At 34.5% G+C, this 24,665-nt stretch overlaps 2 protein-coding genes across 3 annotated transcripts in view; one reads left to right on the forward strand and one right to left on the reverse strand.

Moving 5' to 3' along the window:
* The window catches only part of LOC105332899 (phosphatidylinositide phosphatase SAC2), a 66,256-nt gene that overhangs the window by 26,996 nt on the left and 14,595 nt on the right, over positions 1-24,665 (reverse strand). The window lies entirely within an intron of this gene.
* Positions 9,783-19,564, forward strand: LOC105328982 (octopamine receptor 2). Of its 2 annotated transcripts, none has more exons than XM_011430073.4 (2): positions 9,783-10,715; positions 16,982-19,564. In XM_011430073.4, exon 2 carries the CDS (start codon positions 17,512-17,514, stop codon positions 19,090-19,092), a length of 1,581 nt encoding a protein of 526 aa, XP_011428375.2. In that variant the 5' UTR covers positions 9,783-10,715; positions 16,982-17,511; the 3' UTR covers positions 19,093-19,564. The 2 variants fall into 2 exon arrangements, with proteins under 2 accessions (XP_011428375.2, XP_065924915.1); XM_066068843.1 differs by lacking the exon at positions 9,783-10,715 and adding an exon at positions 13,940-14,186.

Genomic DNA, 24,665 nt, shown 5'->3' on the forward strand with positions numbered 1-24,665 from the left:
GCGTGGATGGTCTTGAACGTTTTCCGACACGCTCCTTTTATTGTAAAAAAAAAAAAGTAGCTTCGTGTCGAGAACATATAAAAGTGTCTCTGTCTAAAAACAATTGTTCAGGGTCGCTGGGATTATTCTAATTTTATTTTTGCCTATTGATATGTTATATCAGAAATCGTTTCACATGACCCTTTGTGCAAATACACAGATATGCTCTCCGATCTGACAGCGACAGGCGGACGGTAATTGAAATAATTGATTTCCAAACCTAGTTATGATTCCATTTCATCCCGATTTCATCGTTGATCAAAGATACACCAAAATACGTAAAACCCAAGGCCCTCAAAGTTGGGCTACTCTGACAGCCATTAATTTATGTGCTTGTTTCTCTTCTAAACATATACATGATCAAACCAAAACAGTTTCTAAAAGTTTGTATATAAAGCAACAACTGATGTTTGCATCCGCTGCATTCATCATTGGATGCATTAACTTCGTTAGTCCTACTTTCACAATCCAGATTCAGAGGCTATAAATGGACAAAAAATGTCACAGGTTGTTACTATCTTCACTTCCTTGGGTCAGCTACCGATCAGTGGGGTTCCTATTCTGTCAAGTTTGATTGCAGTTGTCTCAAAATTACATAATCAATAGCAAAATCGCATCTTCCGCTTGTCATGAACTCGTCAAAGAATTGAGATGGACACCACGTGTAATAACCAATCGCTAAAAGAGTGAGCAAGCTCACAAAACCCACGATTACTTGACAATGCTACCATAATAAACGGCAAGAGATGCATTGAATACACTAGATAATTTGTTATAGGATATAATCGCAAAAAAAAAATCATCAGATCAAAATCCCCGCAAATACTGTATGCACATCTATTCCTTTGGCTTTAACAGCACAAAAAATATAAATTCAAAAGGATCGAACTTCCCAGAAAAATAATGGAATAGAAATTTCCTGGTAATAAATAAAAATAGTAAGTTTAAGAGGAGTTGTGCTTACAGACTGTTTATTGCTTTCAAAAGGGTCAACATTCTCAGAAAAATAATGGAATTGGAATTTAAAGGTAATAAGCATATCTACACTTTGTCTCTTATGGATCTACAAAGTTTCAAGAAATGCCATGCAGCGGTGTAAGAGAAGCTGCGCTTACAAAAAAAACCCGCCCCCCCCCCAAAAAAACCCACAAAACAACAACAACAAAAACACACGACTGACGGATTGTCTGAATGACTGACTGACGGGCGGGTCAAAAACAATATACCCCTTGCAACTTTGTTGCGGAGGTATTATTATTTACATTTTATGAGTATAAAGAATTGTAGCCTGTACTTTTAATAAACGTTATTTTACAGCAAAGGAAAACTTTAGAGTTTTTTATATCCTGATTTTAATTAGGAAAACCCTTTGTTGCAATTCTATTTCCGTGAAAAAGATGTCAATTTTCTTGATTTTATCTACATGTACCCCAGCAATTAAACGCGTGGCGACATAAGCAAAGACGTAAATTAAAAATGTTAAACATAATTTTCATTACTCTCGTTTCAAAAATTCATTCATCATTATAACTGCCAGAAAGAATAAAAAAAATGTTTGAAAGCTTTATCTCTGTTTGAAACAATAACAAAGGAATATTTCTTCGTTTTTCCCTTCAGCAGCCAGCCATCAAAATGTCAAAAGTTGTGAGGTTTGCTAATCACGCATTTACTCTACAACTATTTCCATCTCCCCTGAAACCATGTATAACCCGTTACCCAGATCTACAAAAAAGATAACCCCAATAGAAAACATCGGTACAGACAAACGGACTGCGGCCAGCACCGGTCGTCAGACGAGATAGTAAAACGCCGCCATTTTTATCGCCATGATTTTATTTCAGTGCAAGGCATTGCCCTTACATTCTATCTATGACAAATGGTTTGCTTTTCACGGGTTTCAGTCTTTCGTAACATTTATATTAAAAGGTTTAGCATGGACTAAACAAACCTGAAGAAGTGATTCACCCTTGTTTTGTGCTGAACATCAATACCATCACCGGATGCTGCGTAAGGTCTATAGTTCAATCCTTTGTTTTGAATTATTTTCAAAAAGTGAAAATGAATTGATTGTTGTTAATTTGTTTTCCTCTCAATATCATTTGATACCAAGCATCTCCCGTATAATAAAAGATACCATCACTGGAATGATCTGTAAACAACGTTTTATCTTTTAAAACGCTCGGTCAATTTCCGTTTTATTTTGAATTTCATACAAATATCTCTACAGCAAATAAACTCATGATATCAAAACCGCATGAAAACAATTCCAACAACAACACAGTTTATAAAGAATAAGCAAAAATCTCATAGAGAGGAAAAAATCAGTTTCGAATTCTATTAGTTTTTCCATCCAAAGTAAACAAATGGCGCGTGTCACGTGGGAGGCGAACAAAGTGCACACAATCCTTCATACTGTGGAACAAAAAGCTTGGAGGCGACGTCCGCTAGTACCGCTTTTCCCAAGTCGCCATTGACAGTTGAATGTCAAATAGGGTACACCATCCAGGGAGAAGATATAAATGGACATCACATTGTCATTTTAATGCTGCTGCTCTGAAGGGATTTGAATGCGCGTCCAGACCGGAATAAATTCTGACAGAAGCGATCGGAGCTCTCCAACTGTTTTATAGGCATATTGTAACAGTTTTAAGGACAATTACACCAAAAAGGACCGCTATCGACCATAACTCGAATCACAAGTTAAACAACTGTATCATTTTAAAAGCCAATACTGCTTGCCCTATGGCAATACGTTGGGTCATTTCTGCCATTGAAGGCAAAACAGGCCGCTACAATCCAAACCTCCAAAAATAAAACTTGAGTTCATGCCACACCCTATAAACTTTGAATTCAAAAGATTGTGAAACTAAATTCAACATGGGCGTAGGTGTGGGGAACCTTAAACACACAGCAAGGATTGAAGTTTGACCTTACCATCTATTATTGTTGGACATGCCTTTTTTTAACGTTATCCATCATCATCATCATCATCAGCATCATCATCATCATCATCCTGCTTTAATTAACACCTGAAAGCATTGACTCTAACCTCACAGTTACGTTGATAACATACAAGGTCGGGTAATTATTCGAGGTTTCTCTGACTCTAATCTCGCAAAAACTGAGGGTCTCGAATCTCGGATTAGTTTGATATTAACATTATACATTCACTTTAAAACATATCCTCTCAGTGAACGGATAAGACCCAACTTAATTTTAAAAAGATCTGATAAAATGATTTTTCTTAGTGACAAAATTTTTTTTGCAGACAAACGAGGTTCTAATATTTTTACATGTATCATCCTTGAGCTCTGATTTCTACAAAGCATTGCTCATAAATAGCGGTAAGGCCCCGCCACAACGAGACAGTTTATTATTAATGTTATATGTCGTAATGACGGGACGACAATGCAACATCTATACACGAAATCTTATCTTGTAAACCTGCGAACAGAATTTTCACCGGATTTGTCCTTGCAAGGAGAATTCTTCCCCAACAAAATGTACCTCTGTAATCTTCAGACAAACAATTTTGAAATATCATGATATTGGAGTACGTTGTTATTATTTTTCTACAACTCCGCTGTCTCATTTCATTAAAAGTTCCCTCTGATATATAAGATATGAAAATAGGACATAACGTTAGAGATCCCTAAAAGTGCAAGTCACAGAAACGCTAGCTCTTGTACAGTTTGGGCTAAAACTGTAATAGATCATGCAAAGATCAGCCTTCAATGACTCCACAGAATATATCTGCTGCTGGCAGTAAAGTACATTTAGGATATGTTGGATAGAGCTTAGGGGGTTGTGTGGTAAAGAAAAAATCGCCGATCAGACAACATATAAACTACATTTATTACTTTGTGAGGAAATTTTCTGTAATTTAAGCTTTTCAATTTGAACAATATTTCTATATCTTTATATGCAGAGATCTTCTACTTCAGGAGATCAAGACAGTCTAAAAATAGCTACGACCATCCAGCTACTTTACTTTGTTGTTGGTGGTTGTCCTCAGTTTGCTTTTAACCTAGACGAGCAAGGCTTATCATAAAAAGCCGATGTCTTCATGTAATAAGTGTTCAAACCAAGATGGCCTGATTGCACAGAAAGTATTATCTTTTTATGTGAATGATACGACACTTTTAGCGTTCGTGATATAATGGTAACCGATACTCAAGGGAAACTTATCATAACCAGTATGAGCAAAATCAAGTTATGTTACCAAAAAACCCCGCCATATTAAATAACAATGCTGTAGATTGCGATGGTAATGTTACATTATTTTATTAGAACGATTTCGGACGGACATCTTATTGAACACGAACTGTGGCTTAAAAAATGATATGCCCCCTTCTTTAGAAATAATATACCAAGTAGCTAATCAAAATTCGACGCGATAATTTGAAAATGTTCATATATATTTCATACTTTATGTCATCATCATCGTATGCAGTTTTCAAAAAAATATATCGTGTGATCTATTATAATTCAATAATGTCTACAGAGAATCACACTTCTAAAGGTTTTTCTACGCCCTTGCAACAAATGTGTGCAATATCAGCGTAAAACGTATGAATTTGGTATTCAAATCGCATGACATACTAGTATTGAACATTTTTTTGGCGTTACAAATTAATAACATTATTATTTTTATAAAGTCGTGTCATGAATAGGGCGATTGTGCTGTTTGATCCATCCAAAAAAAACCCAAATCTGCAACATTGTCTAAAGGAAAAAAACTCCATCAAAATTCTGACACATCTTAATGAAAAGCAACGGCCTACAGGAAATACCAAAAAGTATGGTAATTCTAGTAAATATGATATTCGTCTAACAAATATTGAACTGAATACTATTGCAATGTACTATTTTCCCCCTCTTTTTTCTATAGACTGGTATACTTATACCTGTTGAAACCAGTAGGTCCTCATAATATCCCGTGAAGGTTAATAAATGACGAACAGATTAAATAAACCCATAGCTTTCTGATGATCATTCTAATGTGTACTTTACCCGAAGGTAAACAGTAACGGCATAGTTTCAAAATAATGGTTAAGTTTAGCCGATAACTGAATACTTAAAAAAGAAATAACGTCAGGTTAGCAATTACACATGTACCATAAGAAAACTATTTTAAGGTTTCAATGTACGAGAAAGGATTCCACAGCCTGTACTTGATATCCTGTAATATATACTGGCAAATCTTTTTTGTACGTTTGTCTTTTAAGGGGGCTAAGTCAACAAATTACCCATCAAATATATCTTCGATTTTTAGATATGACTAATTAAGCTGTAAAGTATTATTTAGTAAAGAAAAAGTTCATCAAAATTTGAGTATCTGTCTTTATACATAGCTCTTTCTTAAAAAGAGATAAATATAGTCCAAACAATGGCCACGACCATCGAGTCCTCTTGCATACATCATGCATACTAATATTTGACTGTTTTGGTGGTGTCTTTTATTATTAAAAGCACTTCTTGAAGTATTTTATCAATATCAGTACTATTACTACTATAACAAGTAAGACTTGATCTGTTAGTACGGAAAAGTTTAAGCATGAACAGAGCAAACGAGTCCTTGCAGAAACCAGGGCAGAAATCGAGAGGCGGAGACAAGAATTACTGCAGAGGATTCCACAGCCCGAGTTCAAGTCACCAGTTGATAACACTCATCCTCTAAATGGTCACAGTGAAGATGTTCAAGTGGCTAATGAAAGGGAATCCCATTTAAATTGATTAAGGTTGATTAAAAATAACTATAGTGAGAATTTTTTTTATATCAAATACCATGTTCTAATTTTTTTTGTATTCTAGCTTTTGTTGTGAGCTTAATTAATTACTTAAATAGCATCGGCGTAAAAGATTTGGTAAAAGAATGGAAATAAAGCCCGAGACACAAAAAATTATATGAAAAGAATTTGAACAAAGACCTAGTTCACCAATAAAGGCCTGTAAAATTAAATTTTGTACCGTATTCATTACATTATATGCGCAGTTTCTTCAGAGAATGGATAACAAAAAGCTATACATTTACGCAAGGACTAAAACTCTTTACAATCATACAAATATATCTGTTTGGAAATGAAAAAAAAACCGTAACCTTAAACACCGCAGCAGAAAAAATAACAGCCCGATAGAAAACAATAAGACAATACTTTTTATGTGCTCTCTTCATTTTTTTGGATAATTGATAATGACCGAACCACTTATCATCATATTCGCTAAGCCGTAAAAGCTAAGAGATACAAACTTCATCATCAATATAATACCAAACTATCGTGAACAAAAATTTATATACTTTAATAATATAAAAGAGACCATGATAATGTTTGCGTGTTCTTGTGCACAGCTCTGAGTGTACATCTTTGATTTCTCCAGCAACAATAGAAGCCATGCCTGTGATATTGTCAGAATGAGATTTCCTTTAGTCAGTGTCATGCGAAAAGCTGATTACCTTGCAGAACTTTTCTCCAAATATTGCTGCAGAGCACCGCAATAACAGCTCATGATCGTTTTACCAATTTCATTTTCTTAATTGGTCACGCATGATTAGCCAGTAAGAAGAATGGATATGCATTGCCAATGCTTCGGTATTGCAGATATATGATCAAATGTTCGACAAACACACTCATTTCTTTCTCGTCACTCGTGCCAACGAGAAAGATGCATCAAATTAGCGAATTGTTTTCTCCTGCTTAGCTACTCATTTTTTTAAACCGAAACATTTATTGTTATTTGATAAAAGCAAGTTTAACACAAAATAATCAATGCTGTAAATAACTGATTAAAGATCATATCAGCCTTTTAATCAATTTATATCGCTGCACAAGCGTGTTATTTTAAATAGTTTTGCAAGCAAAAAACAATTATAATTATACTTAAACGACAAAAATTCACGATTGAGTTTTATCGGTAAAGCAATTTCTGTGTAATAATTACGGAATTTATTGCTACCTAATAGTTTTACATGACAATACTGTAATTTTGCTTCAATCTGAGCCTAAAATTATCTTTCCCCCACAAATTATGACTAAAACAAGTAAACAAATCATTTTGTTGCATGTCATTGAAAAGGTAATTTGCAATTTTAAAATGAAATGATTTGACAAGAAAATTGCCGTTTGAAATTGCATTGAAAATACATTTTGAAATGCTCTGAATCTGATCACTCCAAATTAAATGTTAATGATGGGTTGCGAAATCAAATCAGTTACTTCTAATAAGACTGCTCATGAAGTAATTTAATTATAAACAATTTTAAAAATCCTTTTACAAATTAAGTTTCTCTGTCAGACATTGTTTGCACTCTTTAGTACAATCATTGGCCTACTGGGGGCATCAAATGTTGGATTGCCCGCTCCGGTGTCACGTTTCTAAGACTTCCTCCTAATCTCCGACACGAGGGCAAACATCTTGCAGTCCGTGCCTGGGTTTCCGTTGAGAATCTTAGCCCGATTCACGGCAATACAAGGAATTAAGTCGTTACAAGGGTTCCTAATACAACTGATGTCACATCGACCCAGCGCCTGTCATTCCAAAGCGTGTTCGATTTGATTGGGAAAAAATATATAAAGCCGTCGGAGACAAGTTGAGAATTTTCGGATTTTCCCAAAGAATTTCATCAACAGAGTTTGAAGTAATAAGGGAAATGAACTGATTATTTTATCCTGGTAGTTCTAGACTCTGCTAGACGATCTAGTTACCTCTATAGGGATCTGGTCATGTGTACTTGATATCTTCTTTTGCAAGCATCCAAACAAACATTGAATTAAAAAAGATTCATATTGATAGCTGTTGATAGATGTTGAAAACTGCACGAGGCCATTCCTTTTAATATTTCACTAAAAAGCATTAGAGAAGTTGAAGGCCCTTTGATTTCCACAGGCCAAAACTGTTGTATTTACAAACAAACATCAATATAGCACTGAACTTGCCAGAGTAATTTCACCGTGTAGCAAAAACGTTCATTGACTGTATATTTACAAGAAATTCATTTCTATAATGGATAAAAAATGTCAGTCATGTCTAGGTATTAAAAACTTTCAATATGCCTCCCAGAAAACGGCAGAGATATGATGGGTGGTCACACGTGTTATCGCTTACTTAGTGCCCTGTCTTAATCAATTTCTTACACACTTATGTCCGCTCACTTGAAAGAAGTCAATTCCCCTGACGAACAGGTAAAAAACATCAAATGAACTAGAATTCAGTCTTCTGAAGCATTATAAACAACCAACTGAAGCACAAACTACAAAAAAAACAAGCAAACGTTGCTTTAAGCTGAAAGTAATTGGAAGCACCCTTGAACCAAGATGCATATTTTTTTTTTGAAACACGGTTGTCATGAAACTGACCTAAACATAGCTTCTGTATCCAATTGTATTATTATGGACATACTGATATTACTTACGTGTATTTTGAGCCAACACTAAACAAGCTGCTAAGGAGAACTCGTGCTTCGGTGATTATCTTTGTCCACATCTGCAAGATTCTGCGAGTATCCAATGTCTATTTTCAGCAGCAAATCAACTTTAGATTTTTTGGAGACTACATGTAGTAATCCGTATAGAACACATCAAATTTACAGATTCTTTAAAAAATATTTTGTGCTACAATTATTGTTCGGTGCAAAAGTTAATTCATAAAATAATAAATTAACCAAATTAAAGCAATGAAAACTAAAAAGGAAAAAAGAGTTTGAAAATATCCAAAAAGTGCTTGTTTTTTTTTTAAATATATAAATCAAATCGGACTCTCTTAAAGCAAAACGGAACGATAAAAATATATGTTGGTGACACATAGTATTCAACAATTGTATGTCAAAGATATCTACTGTCATATATAGATGTACTATCGGGAACAACGCTGGAACATATTTCTGCTGGTGACATTTTGAAGCGTAGTTTACCATCTTTAAAAAAACAATATTATACACGTAATAGGAAAAATTGAAACCAAAAGACAATATTATTAAAATGATAAAAAACAACAAATTATTTTACTCTGTTATGCGCAAGCTGAATTTAATAAAAACAAAGTCATAATTGAAAAATAAAACACCTTAAATTTTAGGATACAAAGGCGTGCAATATCCATCTCCATTTTATGTGCTAAATGCCAAAACCTTGAAAAAAATGTTTAACAAGAAACCCCCCCCCCCCCCAAAAAAAAAAATCGAAAAAAAAATTTGGGACAAAAGACGCTGAATTGAGCAAAACTAAAAACTCGATCAATTGGTAAAAAGCTTCATTTTGCAAAGTAAACAATCTTCTTTGAAAACTAATAAAGAAACATTCATGTCAAAGCTAGTTAGGGAGATCTAAACGTTATAAGGTTATGGGCAATTTCGTATTGGCATATAAGGAAGATAGGAGCAGAGGCCACAAGAAATACTAATCACGAAATCATATCACTCCAACGTAGAACACTGCTTTTTCTTTAGAGAACATTCCATATCAGACAAATTTAATACTATGTGGCTTTAAAAGGTATCGGAAAAAAGGATGATAATAAATGGCATATATGTAGATAAACGAGTACAAAAGAGTAAGACTAATAAAATTGAGGTTATTTCTCCTCTAATGCAGACTGACAAGGTTGTAACATAGCTACAACTATCTCCAATTCAAACTGCAAAAAGAGAGAAAAAAAGTCCTCTATTGAAAAAGTGCAAACGACTACCACCTGTGACCGAAACAACTACCAAGCAACTTTATTAGGTAAAAGATGAGTAAATAAACAGCTGAAGAAAAATCTTCAATTAAAGAAAGGAAGGAAGCTGGTATAAGGTACATCTGTGCGCCGGAACAGCATCGCGGGACGTCTCTACTAGATAACCAGTGCGCAATCACAGTGTAAAAGGAAGTCAATCAGGGGTCTCGGACACCGTTAATGAAATCGGGGAGGAAAATTGATGATAGGATTAGGGGGTATCTATAAGAGTCCGTCGCCCATCCACAAGAAACCCTGGCGCTCAAGCCTCTTTTCCTTTTCTATTTCTTCTCTTCCGTATGTTTTTAGTGGGCATGATGATGAGAGAGGCGAAAAATAATGAAATTATAGCTTTTGAGTAATATCAATACAGGCGATTGACCAAAGCTAAGTATGAAAACTCCCTTGGGATATTGGCTATCTGTGCAAGACGCTGTTTTCACCTTTTAACAAAAGTGGACTGATTGCGATGAGCCATTCTACACAAACAAACGAAGTTAATAACTGTGCATTCCGGAGCTTTTACTGGCCTGTTTATTCAAGATTTATCGAATGTTTGTTTCTTGTTGATCCGATAGATTAATCTAACAGTATTTGTCAACAAGAGAATGTACAATGTCAGACCTCTTTGAAATCTGATGATATTCGCCCAGTGTGTGTTGTCACCGTGCTAATTAAACAAAACGGCACCTCTTCTAATCGATACCCAATATGGCCAAGCCACCGGGCTCACTAAAGAGGGGAGCGCTGAGGAGTCAACAACACTATTACAGCACCCTTTGTGTTCAGTGTTCACACCGTGTGGCTGACCACTGGGGTTCATCCGAGGTGAAACTGTGACGTAACGAACTTTATCTGCCATATATGTACTCTGACACTGGCTCTGGTAGACCATTTGTTGTTCTGATATTCCTCTGTAGTGTTAATACAGGATTTTTCTATACTTCACATGTAATCAAATTACGGTAAGTTTCAAACATTTGTTTGAAATGTTTTTTTATTTTTTTTGTTTTAAATAATTATGTGACGGCATTTAATATACAAATGATTTAATATATTTAACAATGTTTCGCATTTTCAATTGAACTTTCAATGAGAAATTGAATTTTCTTTTCATTAAAAAAATCGATAAAAAACCAAATCTAATTTTAGAAAATGTCTTTTGGCATTAGACTTGAAATTAAACGGGATAAAAATATCAAACCAAATACCCCTTCGTTAATTAAAATATCATAACCATCATGTGCTATAGACATCTGCCACTAATAACTTGAAATATATAATAATAATACAAAATATATCAGATTTCACGAGCTCAGATGAGATTATGTTGAAGAAAATTGGATATAAACTTAAATTTGGGGTTCTGTCATTCAATCAATGCACAGCGTGTATATTTCAAGAGAGCTTTCTGAAGCTACATCAAATATGATTTATAAGCAATTACCCCTTCTCGAGACGCTTGAGAATCCCCCCGTGTTGTGGCATCGCAAAGATGCGTATTGGTGAAGCAGTTATACAATGCTTTACCCTTAACTAATTCCACACTTTTTTGTTGTTCCACTTGGGAAATTGTCTCTTTCTACACAAAAAAGCATTCGAGTAAATGATTCTAAACTTAAGAGGTTTTTAAGAGAACGATTAAGCAAACCTCCCGGGGATGGCCCTTGGATTTAAGATCAATCAATTCACGCTCGAGAGATATACAGTAAACTTTACCAAACTGGGGTATTCGATTTAACAAAACCCATTTTTTTAATCTTTAAATGTCAAAACAAAATCCACGATTAAAGGTGCTTAATATATCGGGATTTGATTGTAAATGTAACAATATTTGTATGCATTGATATATTTAGATGTTTACAGTGAAATGACCAATGTCCTTAAACACAGACAGATGCTAAGTTCAAAGCCCTTTGAACTGTACTGCATTTTCACACAATCAGGAACATTTTATAACGATAAATGAATGCATACATTAATTAAACACAATTACAAACTGAACAGGCAGAATGAATATTGAATGGAATACAGCGGGATGGTTTCCTCTCTACATCGAATTTTCGGCTTAAAAATCAGAATGAACAATAAACCCATTTGCCTCCCGCGATTGGTATGAAAGTTAACAAAGGTGCACATTCATGGATAGAAAAAAATACCTAAACTGGATTTTTTCCTCAGTTTTTAACTCATTTCAATTAGTTCAAAGCAATAAATCAAACATTTTCCTCTTCCTCTGACACCCAACACTTAGCAGAGTTTCTAAAATGTGTGTCAACTAATTGGAGCGTTCGTATTGAAAAAAGAGTGTCTGCGTCATTGTAATAAAAAGAAAATGAAAATTTTGCATCGCTTATTATAGCTATAACAAAGAAACATCAAATCTCTTTTATGTTTTGTTGACAAATATAAATAGTTAAACAAAGCAGCTGTCAGTCTTAAATATTTTATTTAAGGTATCATACGATTTTTCATCTGGATAAGCTATTTTGGGGTTGTTGTTTTTTTTATTTACATTAAATCGATCAGAATTTCAGAGAGAATTTATAAGTATTATGTCTAGACAAAAATAATATTCAAACCATTTAATAATAGACCGATTGAATAGTTTCTTCAATTGCGTAACCGAAAGTTAACACACGCATAAGGATTAATTTATAATAAATAAATAATGTATTTGCAGATATTCGTATGACCATCAACGCAGACAATTTGTTATTTATTGCATGTTGCCTGTTAAAGATAATACTAAAAATTCTTTATTGTGTGGGAACTCTATTTCATTCCGTTTTAACTTCATTAGTAAACAAGGCGAGACATAACTGCATGGGCGGACAATATTAACAAAGCTTTAGGGGAATATTCCTGTGGTACTACTAAAAATCGGTTTGATATGGTTCTGTTTGAAGCGAAAATTTTGAGCAGGTACTTCTACCTTTAAGGAACAGCAAACAGTACATGCAATATGATTATAACGAAACACCCATTACCACCAAAATAAATACAAACACATACACATCCTTTATGAATAGTACCAAACGGGATTACATTCTTAATATTGCCCGTTCAAGTACTATTAAGCCAAAAATTCTTCGATTTCTTGAATTATAAATGTTGTAAAAACGTGACGGTCACCTAGCCAACAAAATCCCGTCTAAATGGTCCAATTGGACTGCTCTCTTCTCGAATTATCTCACTATCAATTACCAAAAAAAAGCTCACACTTTCATCAGAGGAGTTAAGAAAAATAGCAGATACAAACATCAATCAAAAATATACTTGTATCATTATTTGGGGGGTTCCCGCCAATAAATGACAGCCATAGTAAAAAAAAATCTAGCTTTATCTGACTTTGATATTTTTATTTAACGAGATTTCCTAGGGAAGGCAAACAAATTAAGCAATAAGAGAAATATGATAAAACTATCATATCTTCAGACAGCACATTGAATGGATTACTATTTCATCAAGAAAGTCAACACAATATGCGGTAGTAAAACATCAATTACTCATTAACCCTTACAATCAGCACAATACAGAGAGAGAAGAGAGAAAGAGAGCATTTGTTTAATATCAAGTTGCCAGTGGACAGCAGTTTTAGACCTCCAATTTATAGATTCTTCCTAAATGGAAAGAAAAACGTTGGCGATTAAGGATCAAGTGATGCATTTGTCTGGAATCAAGACAATAATGTCTCTATTGATACGACCAACACAAGAGATAGCCCCGAGCAAAAGCAGAAGAAACCGGGCGTCAAGACTCAATTAACCGGCCCTGCAATAGTATAAAAAGAAATGCACAAGTGCTATGTATATTCATTCACTTCTGGGACAGAAGAGGTTGCACTAACGTTTTTATTAGTCATATAAGGATACTGACAGATCATATAGTATAATATAAATAGGAGAGCAATGACGCAACACTGTGGAATACTAGGTCTATACTTAGGTAGACAAACTGAACAACACACTTGGGGAATCGTTTATGAACAACCAATAAAATTTATTCTAATGTCATATTACGTCATTTTGCATGCATTAGCACAAATGATGCTTAAAATTTACATATATTTTACATGCTTAAGTCCTACCCATATATAGTCTGGAAATTGAAAATAAAAATAGCTTTGGTAAAGCCATCGTTGATTTAGAGCTGACATAAATCAGAGGATGATATGGAAGAAAAGTTGTACGAGTTAGATGTTATAATTGTTATGGCAAAAGTCAGCTTTGAAGCGTCATTAGTAGATTAAGGGGATTAGCAGCTAAGGTACCTAATCAAAGGGGAAATGACATAGCAATCATTGCTGTCTGTATAAACTGTTTGACGGGGAACATTAACCTACACCTAAGATTGATATCTCATTGATCGCTAGTACCTTTATAAAAGCCTATGTAAATTTGATTTGCATACAGAGTGGAACCTAACAAAAGTATGTAAGTATTAGTTGTTTTATCATGATGGGGATAGGGGAAGTGGGTGAACTGGTTAAAGGTAAGGATAACGTGAATGTATCTCTTAAAATATTCATCAAATACCACGGAATCCATGGAATTCGGTCAATTCTAGGATTTTCGCACCCCACTATTGTTCATTCTAAACCTGAGTTGGAATGTTTGAACAACTTTTTTTATATGCTTTTTTCTTGGTTAGTCCTCAATTGTTCTGCACTTCTGATTGATGGCCGTTTTAGCAGTTTTTCCTACATAAAGATAAAATCAAACTCTTTTTGTCAGCATATTTATTTCCTTTAGCAGTTTCACCAGTTGCTTAGGTGGTATGGGACACTTCCATATTGTGACTTACTGTTTGTCGAAATAAACAAAAAAATCAAGTGTAATTTTATAAACAGTTTCTTTTCCGAAATAGTACACAAAAAGCGTTGTGCAGTGGATTAGACAGTTCGCTTCGAATCTGTAAATCATGAGTTCGAATCCCGCTGGGTTTTTTTTTAATAACTTTTACCTTTCAGGAAATTTTAAAACGTATTTTTGGCTAAATATTGTAAAATTTGAAAATTCTAAAACGTATTTTTGGCTAAATATTGTAAAATTTGAAAATTCTAAACCGATGTAAGTATCTTAATTTTAATGTACTTTAATCCACATTAATATTGACAGATGTCCTATACCACCTTAACGTGGATTCTAGAGAGACCGGTCATTTATAAAATTTTAAAAGTCAATTATATCTGGGGGGGGGGGGGGGGGGGGTTTACAATGAAATGTAAAATTCTCAGATTCTTTTTGTACAGTAAGATTGATCTTTTTCTGATCAAAAATAGAATAATCTGCAATCCTCTGTGACGAACATTATTTCAATCTAGGTACACTTAATATCGTATTAGACAAAGATAAATATATTGGTGAGTGATCTGTCCCTTGATGCAAAATACAATGTAGACTAAGCTACCATTTAAAAAGTATTACATACTCTTCGATTCAATTACGGTCCTATAACCATTACATAATTTTCAATTGAGTCGGGTATTTCATTACATTAGACCAACCCCAGTCGCACATATTTTGAACTATTGCATCCAATTAAGCGATGTTTGTATGCAGTTTTTCTGCTGCTTTTGAATATCACAAATGGGAGAAAAGGGCAAGTGCCCTTTGTTGAATTGTAAAACGGTTTAAATAAATTAAAAAAACATTCTAGAAACGTCATAGGAACGATCCTTAAACTTCATTTGCTTTATACTTTTATTTTCTTTTAAGCAGCATATTTATATGTTACCTGATTGTAAGCAAATATATTAATAAGATGAATCATAAGCGGTTTATCACTAATATATTAGAACAGAATTCTACCGGTAAGAATCGATAAAAAAACCTGAGATATTTGTCTGTAGATGCGTTATCATTTTTTTCAAATATTCATTTATCTACATTATTTACGCAATTCCTTCTTTCATTTGAATAACGAAAGACAGCATCAATTCTCTATTTCGGCTCATCTGAGCAGAAAAAGAATCGGGTTTCGCGCAAGATAAATTCATTTAACGACGCCATACTGCGACATTAGTACTGTTTTATAGCAGGATATTTTCTCGCGACAGCAATTTTCCTCCTCTGATTCAACCAGAGGGTCCGCAGGAGCACCGTGTTAAAAAAAAAACCCATCCTGCTAGGTAACCTTATTTGCTTGAGTCACAATCCGAGAGTGACTGAAAACAACAAACACCGATCAAGCTATAAAAAAGGACCATTTTTATTTATTAATTGCAATTATCATCGACGCTTAGAAACAGCGTTAATATAATCTATTTTGAACCAACTTTTACCATAAAAAATGTCCGTCTTTTTCCAATACAGTCAGTTGACATTAAAATAATGCACTGACATTTCTTTTATTAGGCATTGCAAAATATACCCGATTTTAATACTAAAATTAATCCTAAAATATCACATTATGAGATTGGAAACAATAATAGTTTTAATTTACCCTCCAACATATCACTTTTTTCCTACAAATTTTCATGATATCAGCAAAAATTAGGTAGTATATTAGGTGTCGCATTTCTGTCTGTCAGAATTGATCTAGTTGGTATACGAGAACCTCTTTGGTCTTGGATCAAATTTTCACACGAAAATTCATACGTCGTCGACAGTGACTTCAGCACCCAATAATTTAATAGCCGGGCTCTCTGTTTCCCGGAAACCAGTGTTTCCAATCGGAGCAGGGTTCGCGCCAGCACTGGTTATTATCCAGAACAACAGTGTAAACATTCATCATCACTCCGGATGATTCTTACGTAACACTACTGCCAATTTCGTTCTGAAATGAAGCTGGAATCTTAACGGAGATAGAATTCTGGAAAATTATTTCAAAAAATATCAATTGCGAATTCAGACTCCTTGTCCTATTTTCCACTAAACTAAACTTGGGATATTTCTGGAGGTTCTTTGGCATGTGTTAGATTTATGCGCTCAAATTATTACCTATAAACCAAATGTCAGCACCGGTTACCTATTTCTGTACTGCGATACTTAACACAATTTATGCTGAATTTTTTCATAAAACCTGCATAAGTTTTCTTTGTTAAATTGTTCGACATTGTAGATCTTATATTCATACGGTATTTATATATTTCAATTTTAGAGTAGAAAACGTAAATTGTTTTATTTAAAATTTATTAGTGGATAGAGGTCTGAATTTGAATGCATGGACAATGAGCTCAAGGTTTATCTTAATTAATAAAATAATTAAATTCTAATTTAATTTTCAGAGGACATTTGTTGACATCGACGGCATAGTATGGAGGAGACTATCTATCATTACTTCCTGAACCAAGCTCTCAAGAGGACGGGTCTTTTTTAAACAATATTAGTGGAAATCGATGTCGGGCTTCAATCATTAAATAATTTGCTAGTGCACCAGGAGTACCAAAATATCAACCTGTAGAACAACAATTGAAGAACAAACTTTTTTGTTGTACAGCTACTTCATACTAAAGAAGGGAAAAAAAATCAGCGCATGAGACTGAGAGAACGAGCTAAATTGACAAGTCTTGTACTTTACGTCTGACATTTATTGAATTCGAAGGTCTTCAGACACTGTTCCAAACATCTTTAACGCCAAATCTGGATTTTATACAGATCAAAGTTCCACGACAGAGTATTGATCAGCATCTGTGAGCCCAGATAACATTAATCGTTGGACCTTTCAAAGGTGTCGGAAATTTTCTGGAATAATTCTATTACAGGAGCGGTCCCGTATGTAGGTCTCAACGCCTTAGAATCGGTGTGACCCCATAAAATGTCAAATGCATCGCTATCTAGTGAAATGGAGACCATTTCTGATGGCGCTTCAGTCACGGAATTAATGATTCTTGAAATGAACAACTCGGGAAAGAACATTTTACTTCCTTGTGGATCCAACACGACAAAATGGACACTGACCAACCCAGTTTGCTCGCTCAATTTCCATTCATTTCTATCCTTTGTTTTTGTGGCGATTCTTCTGTCGTTAATTACTATTTGGACAATATTTGGAAACGCTCTAGTATGGGTTGCTCTGTACCGATTTCCAAAATTGAGATCCATGTCAAACTGTTTGATCGGGAATCTGGCAATGAGCGACTTGTTGTTAGCTTTGACAGTTTTGCCTATTTCCCTCGGGAATGACCTCCTCGGATACTGGGTATTTGGAGAAGTGATGTGCCCAATATGGCTGTGCATAGACGTCTTATACTGCACAGCTTCTATCTGGGGACTGGTGACAATTGCCGTCGACCGTTACACGGCAACTGTTTACCCAGTGTGGTACTTTGAGAGACGGTCACCACTCAGAGCACTTATCTACATCATCATGGTATGGTTCTTCTCCATAATCGTGTCTATTGCTCCTTTCATTGGCTGGAGGGAGATGATTCCAAACCTTTACAAGTTCAATATCGAAACGAAAAGATTTGAGTGCGTTTTGTTTGAAACGGAGGGATATGTTGTGTACTCGGCAATGGGGTCTTTTGTTATACCCGCGGTCTTGATGCTGTTTTTGTACTTCAGAATTTTTATCATTCTTCGCAAACGAATGAAGACTATGCAACTTAAAAAGGAGAAATTCAAACTGAATATTGACCAGGACTTTGATAGCTGCCCACTACAGGATGAAAACAGTCAAATTGACCTGAGCACTACACCAGTTACTCAAGTGAAAATGTCTGATAAAGCTACACAAATCAGCCCTGTATCAAAGAAACAGTGCACAACCTCGTATAATGTACAGCGAAGCCTGTCAGAAACAAACGTCCACGGTGAGAATTCTCAGAAAATTACAAAAGACGGAAACAATTCTATTTTGCCGGATGTCATATGTAAAAGTCAGACAGAGGAAGGGACAGAGGAAGAAAAACAGCCATGCTTATATGATGTTAATGTGAACAAAAGTATCCTTAGCTCTGCTGATGATCAAAAACAAGAAAATCGACCAGATGAAAAGGGACCGACAAGATTCATTAGAACTGACCAGGACAATACCAAAAGGGCATCTAAGAAAAGGGTCTCTCTATTGTACAAAAAAAGAAATTCCAAATCTAAACACATTCAAGGAATAAAGACGAAATACGAATTACGAGAACAGCGAGCAACGAAGCGCATGGCCATTGTGATGGGTTGCTTCCTGTTCTGTTGGTTTCCATTCCTGTTTATGTATCTCATCCGGAGTTTTTGTGTGTCGTGTTATTTAAACGTACACATCCAAGCGTCCATAATCTGGTTGGGATACGTCAACTCCAGCATAAACCCTATACTTTATACACTGTTTAACGACGACTTCAGGAAGGCGTTTAAAATCATCCTTGGCTTGGAATCAAGACATCCCCAAAGAAACAAATTATAAACGATTAAGTTTCTGACAATTGTTTACGTGTCTCTCGCCGTTTTTTTTTTTTCATTTGGTTCTCAAAGAATCGAAACAGATTACAAGTGCTCAACAGAGACAAAACACTACTTTAATAAACAACACTGTATTGTAGCGTTCGTGTCCAGAAGTGCATTTTTATATCAAAAGAGATGACATTTATGTACATTGTTATGTGATGCTGTGAAAATGAACAAGTTCTACGAATCGGCTTCCTGTAAGATGGATATTGTAGTTTGAAAGACGTTCCAATTCATGTGAAGAGATACAATAAGTGATGATGTGAATTCTTTCTCGTTGCTTTTGAGCGTTTCTACAAATGTGAGGATGAAAGATTTCGAGAACGATACTGCAAATATAATTTTGTGTTGAAAACCCTTCAATGCGAGATCATCTGTTATATGTATGATTATCGTCGGGAAAAAATTCCAAATTAAAATTTGTTATGTGATACACGTTTTCTTAATGTAACTCGTGGTTTATCGTTTAGAAGATAAATTTATAATCAATATACAAGAACTTGATAATTAACTTATGGTTTCCCATGTTTATGTATGTTTACTTAAGTTTCTAATTCATAAAAACCATGCAAAACACATGAAGAGAAAATCCTTCAAAAAGATTAATTGGTTGTCTTGAAAAAAGAATCTCTCGCCTCCAATTATTCTAGATTTATGTAATAAGCTAGAATTCTAAACATCCGTCTATATTTTACTATAGCAGGTAATGATCTGAGCGTAGAAACGTGTACGTTTGCTATGGTAAATTATGAACAAACAATAGGTGAGTGGCACTTTCTTTAAGTGTAATCTTGAAATCCCGCATACCAAAAATAATTGTTTATTTTTGTTTACTGTGGAGATAATAAAACAAACCTAAGATTTATTTTGACACTTCGAGGATTCTCACACTCAACTTAGTACAGTTACATGTATATGCACAAAATAAATCGAGCGACGGGGTCTTGTTCCATTTTATCTCAAAAGTACGAAGGACCCTATCGACTCATTAGGTACATGCCATATCTCATTACAGTAGTCAAACAGAAGCATTGCATGTCTTTTTATTTTTTGGATTCCGAGGGTTAACGAAAGAAACTGCATTCAATTACTGTCCGGTAATAGGGTAGTTATCTTTTGTGAATGCAAATGTATACATTTCCATTTTTTTCTTAGTTCATTTAATTCAGCCTCCTGTGTGTATTTTCGACGTTTACCTGGAGGGACATGATAATCCTATAGTCGTCAGATACAGTCATGCTGAGGCAAGTAATTCACTTGCCGTCTTCCATTTACACTTTAACAAGACGTTCCTTTGGGTCAGAATCACAATCAATCGTACCAAGCAACACTAGACCATCCTGCGCAAAGTGAAAGTATAAAAACATGCAAATGTGTTTCAGCAAATGCTGCGATTGACTAGTCTCGAATATTTTTAAACATTTTGCTACAAAAGGTTTTAATTTTCTTCGCCTTTATAGCCTCGGAGATAGTAAACCACTTTAAATGATAACAAACTAAACGTATTTAGCATACATGTATGTACAAAACAACTAGAATAAACAGAAACAACTTGTGATTGAAATTTCATTTTGTTTGTGTGTTCATGTAAGTAAGAAGCTTTCAATATGTCAAGAAATGTTTTTGCGAATATTCACGATCTTATACTAGTCAATGGATCGGTATTGGAAGGTTATCATGACATACGGTCTTATACAACATAAATCTTTATTTCAAAGGCAATATGAATATTATAATTTAATTCTACATACTAGTATTCACTGTACCATGTTTACAGACTTGATATATACAACACTAAATAAACTCAATTATATATAAACAGGTTTTAATGAAATTACGTGTTGTTTTGTGTTCGTTGTCATAATGTAACTTTTGAATTAACTGGATAGGTTGAAATGCAAAAGTCAAATTTTGCATGGAATATTGGGGGTTCTTCCTCAAAAGACGGAACAATAAAAGATATGCTATCATTTAACTGCACTCTGTATCATTGAATTTACCAGTCACTCTCACTCATAACACTTAATTATAAATTATTAAAAATATCTTAGGTGAAATGAAAATTTAGCATAAAGATTTAGAATTCTATCATCATGATAATTAAAGAGCCATTACGTTCATCGGAAGAGTGCTTTGAAAAGGCACATGAATACAGCAAGAAAATGTTTTCTTTTCTGCTTCTATTCTTGCGCTTCTAATTTTCTGCTTAAAATACTCCCAAGAGATCTTTCTCCGTTTGCTTACTGTAGAACTCTCCTCGGGAAACTTTTCTGCGCAATGTAGAGAAATGACATGACAGCGTTGATGTAAATATCACATGCGTTAAGCAGCTTGACATGTGTTTATTAATTAGAATTAAGTTCAAACATTCGCAGGAATAGTTATCAGAATTCCAGGAATTTTTTTTCCAAGGATGTGCAAGAGCTTGGAGATTTCATTGATCCTGTATTACCGAACAGCCACTTCTTTTGGAACACACGCACAGTCAACCGGCAGGTGAAAAAGCAATGGCAAGAACAATTCTAATTGCAAAAACAAGCAACGGAAAAAGAAACATCCCATATTATTGTTACCCCCATTAAACTGATATTTACCTTATAGATTGAACATTGAAATTGTTAAACGCAATTATTTTAATCAATTTTATTAAAGAAAAAAACTCAGTCATTTAAAAGATTTTGGTACACTTATTTCTCTCTCTCTCTCTCTCTCTCATGTGATCTTTATCTAATCTGCTAGATGTAATACTTGTTCGTCAGAGGACTAAATCAATAGCAAAATAATTTCACCGTGCGGATGTTAATATCCCTAGGCTTCTATTGTGTCTTGGTACGTGATAAAGACAATGCATAACGATGTACAACTCCTCTATATGTCATCCTGTTTTCAACACGAGGTCGCCTCTGTCTGGGTTCGAAAAACATTCTTCCTACTTATTTATCAATGACAAATTTTATCACTGATTGCTGGTTCCATATTAATGAGTCTCTTTGAACTAAAGATTGATTCTCTCTAGCAAGTTAAACCCGGTATTATTCCAGGATATGAAGCATTCATTTATTTCCTTTCAAAATGATATTTGCAATAAAGAAAATTTATTTAATATGGTTCGCTGACGAGGTTGAAATGATGCTGATGTGTGTTTGTAACGTACTCCAAAATGAAATAATTCAAAGAGTCCCACACAATGAATATTTTTTAAAAACTATCACTTTCCAAAGAAATGTTTGTACGAGTACAAAACAGCATCAGTTTTAACTTCAGACAATGTTTCTTTTGAAATTAAGTTTTACTTTTTTAAGTCGCTTGATTGAATGTGGTTCAAAGGGCAGTTTTGTTTTGCGGATGGGTCAACGCCAGGGGACAGGATGATGAAGATAGGAGTGGCTGGTCCGAATTCCTTATAAGACTTGGCAAATTCTACTGACGAGCTTAAGGGTTAACCCACTAGCCAGAGATGGTAGGAATGCCATATACCTGACTCTACCACATTGTCTCCCTGAGCTAAAAAAAAATCCTCATTTCTATTTCGGTTGTGGGTGTTTTCACTTCTACAACAATCCCTTCATTCATATCTTGCTAAAATGAATATTGCAATTCACCGAATTATTTTTCCTCTTCTTCCAAGATATACATGTTTTGTATTTTGTATAATTCATATTCCAATCTTCTTCCAATTATGGCGAATTTTAGGAATACAGTAGTACATGTACTTGTACAGGCGGAGTAATTAGAGCATAAATCCTGTAAATTTACAGAACAACTTGTGATATACACCATCTAACTGTCTGCCTACATCGACTTAAATTAGTCTGGTTCTAAAAAAAGACGTAATACATTTGATTTCCAATTGTGTTTTCGTCTTTCTTTTTAATACAAGTGCGGTAAAGGCGCCGATACAAAACGGATAAAACATGTATTTTCATTATCGTTTTCAATTTAATACAAAGACTATATACTTATTATCTTGATCGTGTAACAAATCTTGTCTTCGTATAGATCAATTTTAAACGACTGTGTATTCTACAGAACGTCAAATTAGCATCCGTATCAATATACATGCAAGTAAGCAAGGAAGGTGCAAAATCCTTTGTAGACATATTGAATTTTTAAACGTATTGAAATAGAAGTGTGGAAACGATGGGAAGGTGGCTCGTGCTAGTGATATGCATAGCAGACAACAACCGGACACCCGGTCACTCCACTTACAAATATTGACCAAGCGACAAAAATAATTCGTTCACTTTTCACGTCAGTTTCAGGAGATCAACTACCTTTCTACGGGAGACAAAGGACCAACATGAAGGTTCTAATAGATTAAAAAGCAATTATTGCCAAGATTACTAGCTGCCTTTCTGCAAATTTAGCGAACTGGATGAAAAGGACGAAGTGAAGATTCCCTTACAATGGCAATCTGTCCAGGACATTCTTTAACCCCTACCTACCCTATTACAGTGACTCATAACATGTTGGCACTCAACAAGGACATTCTAGATTATCTGTCATAAACCAAAATCACTCGGGACCTCTATACAATACAAAAAGGGGCTCGCTTCTCAATAACGGCTTAAAAGGCTTGATGGACCATATGTAATAAAGTCTAATTATATTGAATCCTAAAAATGAATCCTGGCTAAATATATCTTTGACCTTAAAAGAATCAAATACATCTCATTATAACCAAACCACATAAAATTACTACTGACAAGATAAAACCACCTAACATGTCCTTGCCATCAATCTAATATAATTACCGATGTGTGCAGCTGATGAAAAGTAGTTCTGTTTTATTTATTCTCATAATTATAATTTACCGGCTGAAACTACTACATTAAAACAATTTATCATTAGATAGCCGTTTTTGTTTTATTTCAGTATTTATCTCAAAAGCGTTGAATTCAATAAGTGTTCAGCCAGTTTCATTTTATGGCTAACCGTAGGTCAGATTCAGTATAACAAATTGCTTTTATTGTATCCATGTTGCATAACTGAATGAAACTTAAAATCGAAAGAGGTATATTCTGAATGCGAGTAAAAGCAAATGAAATCAGTTTAACTAATGGACAGTGAAAAATATCATGACGGAACAGGTTGAAGCCTACAAAAGATCGTGGCCATATACTGGATGATCCATCCGGATCTTACTGGAGAGTTGTCAACAGTTATTGACAGAAACATGAAGAATATGGGTTGCACGCCTACAGGGCGACATTCTGTTATCTTTGTTGACGCACGCTTTATAGTTCTCTAGTTTCTTCCACCTTAATTTTCAAACGCAAAAACAAAATTCTTAATCATCTGTATCCCTTCTTCTTTTCTTTCTACATGTAATTTGTATTAGCAATATACTCTTAAAAATAATCTTATTTCATGCAAAATTAAATGCAAATTATTTTAATTTTTTTTAAAAATAAAATACAACAAATGTTTTATTGAAAGTGCACTCAATGAATGAAAAGATTTGTTTTCTTGTTAATACACTTCATAACACAAAGATAACAACTATAATGCTTCACGCTGTCTTCGTATTGC

Source organism: Magallana gigas, chromosome 8, assembly GCF_963853765.1.
Source record: "Magallana gigas chromosome 8, xbMagGiga1.1, whole genome shotgun sequence".
Lineage (NCBI taxonomy): Eukaryota > Metazoa > Mollusca > Bivalvia > Ostreida > Ostreidae > Magallana > Magallana gigas.